At 43.2% G+C, this 2,251-nt stretch overlaps 1 protein-coding gene across 1 annotated transcript in view; it reads left to right on the forward strand.

Moving 5' to 3' along the window:
- zgc:153039 (uncharacterized protein LOC767698 homolog) overlaps positions 1 to 1,943 on the forward strand; it is a 57,968-nt gene extending 56,025 nt beyond the window's left edge. The window contains 1 exon segment of the mRNA XM_042063764.1: positions 1,218 to 1,943. Coding sequence (XP_041919698.1) covers positions 1,218 to 1,526 — 309 coding nt within the window. The 3' untranslated portion in view covers positions 1,527 to 1,943.
- The last annotated feature ends 308 nt before the right edge of the window (positions 1,944 to 2,251 follow it).

Consider the following 2,251-nt stretch of genomic DNA (forward strand, 5'->3'; position numbering starts at 1 on the left):
CACACACACTCACACACACCACACAGAGCACACACACACACACACCACACAGAGCGCATACACACACCACACACACACAACACACAGAGCACACACATACACACACACACACACACACAGAGCGCACACAGAGCGCACACACGCACACACACACACACACGCGTAAAGTAAACGTCCTAATCTTAGCTTGTTATCTTACGTAAAATAAGATAATAGGATGCAGAAATCATTATGACTAACTCAGAGTAGATGCCTCCTGTTTGGACCAGTAGGCCTCAAATGTGTCTGTTTCTGTTTAATTAGCACGGAAATGCACTTAATGACACATTATGTTTGATATTTGATATAGATATTTCCTTAATATTTCCCGATACCATTTTTTTTCAAACCGATACGAGTACGAGTATTTACATTTGTGTATTTGCCGATCATGAGTACCGATACCGATATTTCTACCACAAAATAACTAGCATAAAATTGCAATGAATTTTCTTCTCTGCTCTGATTGTTACAATAAGCCTAAAATAAATATAAATAATAATGAGCATCAAATAAAATATATAATAGCTATTTCAAACAAAAAATAAACAACAATTTCTGTCTAAAACAAGCCTCTACACTGGCATATATCTTAATGAAACATATTATTAACTAGACTATTTTGTACTGTCTCTCTCAGGAAACCCCACAGTTTGTATTGGCTACTAGGTTACTAGGCTACGACTAGGCTCCACTCATGCCACATGCGTAGTTTAGCTGAGCTATAGTACAACAGGAAACCATATGTGCGAGGGTATTAGCTGCATATATTCAACGCAGATACATGAATCTAGCTAGTTGTATACGTGCGAGGGTATTCAACACAGATACATGAATCTAGCCTGTTGTATACGTGCGAGGGTATTCAACGCAGATACATGAATCTAGCTAGTTGTATGTTTTCAAGTGCAAGACTGAAATGAGCGTTGTGAGTAGGCTTCATGAAAACGTAGCGGCTACAGTGATTTAGGGGAAACTGTAAGGTGGGTGGAATCTGGGAATCTTTATTAGTACGAGTATATCACAGATGCCAGTATCACTAAATATTTGTATTTGCTGATTGTCAGTCAATTTTTTAACATTTTACGTAAACAAACATATGTGAAAACTGATTGAAACCAGAGGCATAGCTTTGAGGTGTGTGTGTGTGTGTGTGTGTGTGTGTGTGTGTTTCTCAGGTGGCGCTGCATTGGCAGAGGCAGAGAGAGCAGGAAGACGGAGAGAAGGAGGAGGACCCTGACGACTATGCCAACAGTTTCCCTAGCAACGCTTCTCGGCTCTCCGATGACTACCTGCTGGCTGTTAATAGGCTGATCCTGGACCAACCAGGCCCGCCCCCTGCTGTGCGCTTCCTGTATTTGCCCCGCCCCCCTGCTGACACGCGACGTTACCGTAGTTACCTGCAGCAGCTAGAGTTGTTGACCCGTGACCTTGGGCCGACCTTACTGATACACGGGATCACACCGGTCATCACTACCCAACTCTAAACACACACACACACTCGTACACTCTCGCACACTCATAAATACACATTCTCACATACACACACACACACACTCATACACACACAAACACACACACACACACACACATTCGTACACTCGTACACTCATGAACACACATTCTCACACACACACACACACACACACACACACACTCATACACACACTTTTACAGAAACACACACAAACTGGTCCAAACTGGTGCAAAATGGCACAAACATGATCCCTGGGATGTTTTTGATAATGAACCCTTAAAGACCAACTCACCAAAGTGCAGTGTGTGTCTGTTTGTGGATGTGTGTGTGTGTGTGTGTGTTTTTAATATGTAATGCGTTTTAAACAATCATGTTAATGCACTGTATGTATGTGTGACTGAATAAGCAATAAACCAGCTTTTCTCTACCACCTGCCCTTCTCTTCTATTTAGAACACACACACACACACCTGCACACACGCACGCACGCACGCACGCACGCACGCACACACACACACACACACACGCGCGCGCGCGCGCGATCACACACACACACACACACACACACACACACACACACACAGACACACACACACACACGATCACACACACACGCACATATACACACAACCCTGATGGCTTCCTGCCTCTCCTGAGATGTTTCAGGTTTGTGAGGTCATGTCTTGACACACACACACACACCATATTACTTCATAAAACACATCACATACTGTAT

The sequence above is a fragment of the Alosa sapidissima genome, chromosome 15 (assembly GCF_018492685.1).
Source record: "Alosa sapidissima isolate fAloSap1 chromosome 15, fAloSap1.pri, whole genome shotgun sequence".
In the NCBI taxonomy this organism is placed as follows: Eukaryota; Metazoa; Chordata; class Actinopteri; order Clupeiformes; family Clupeidae; genus Alosa; species Alosa sapidissima.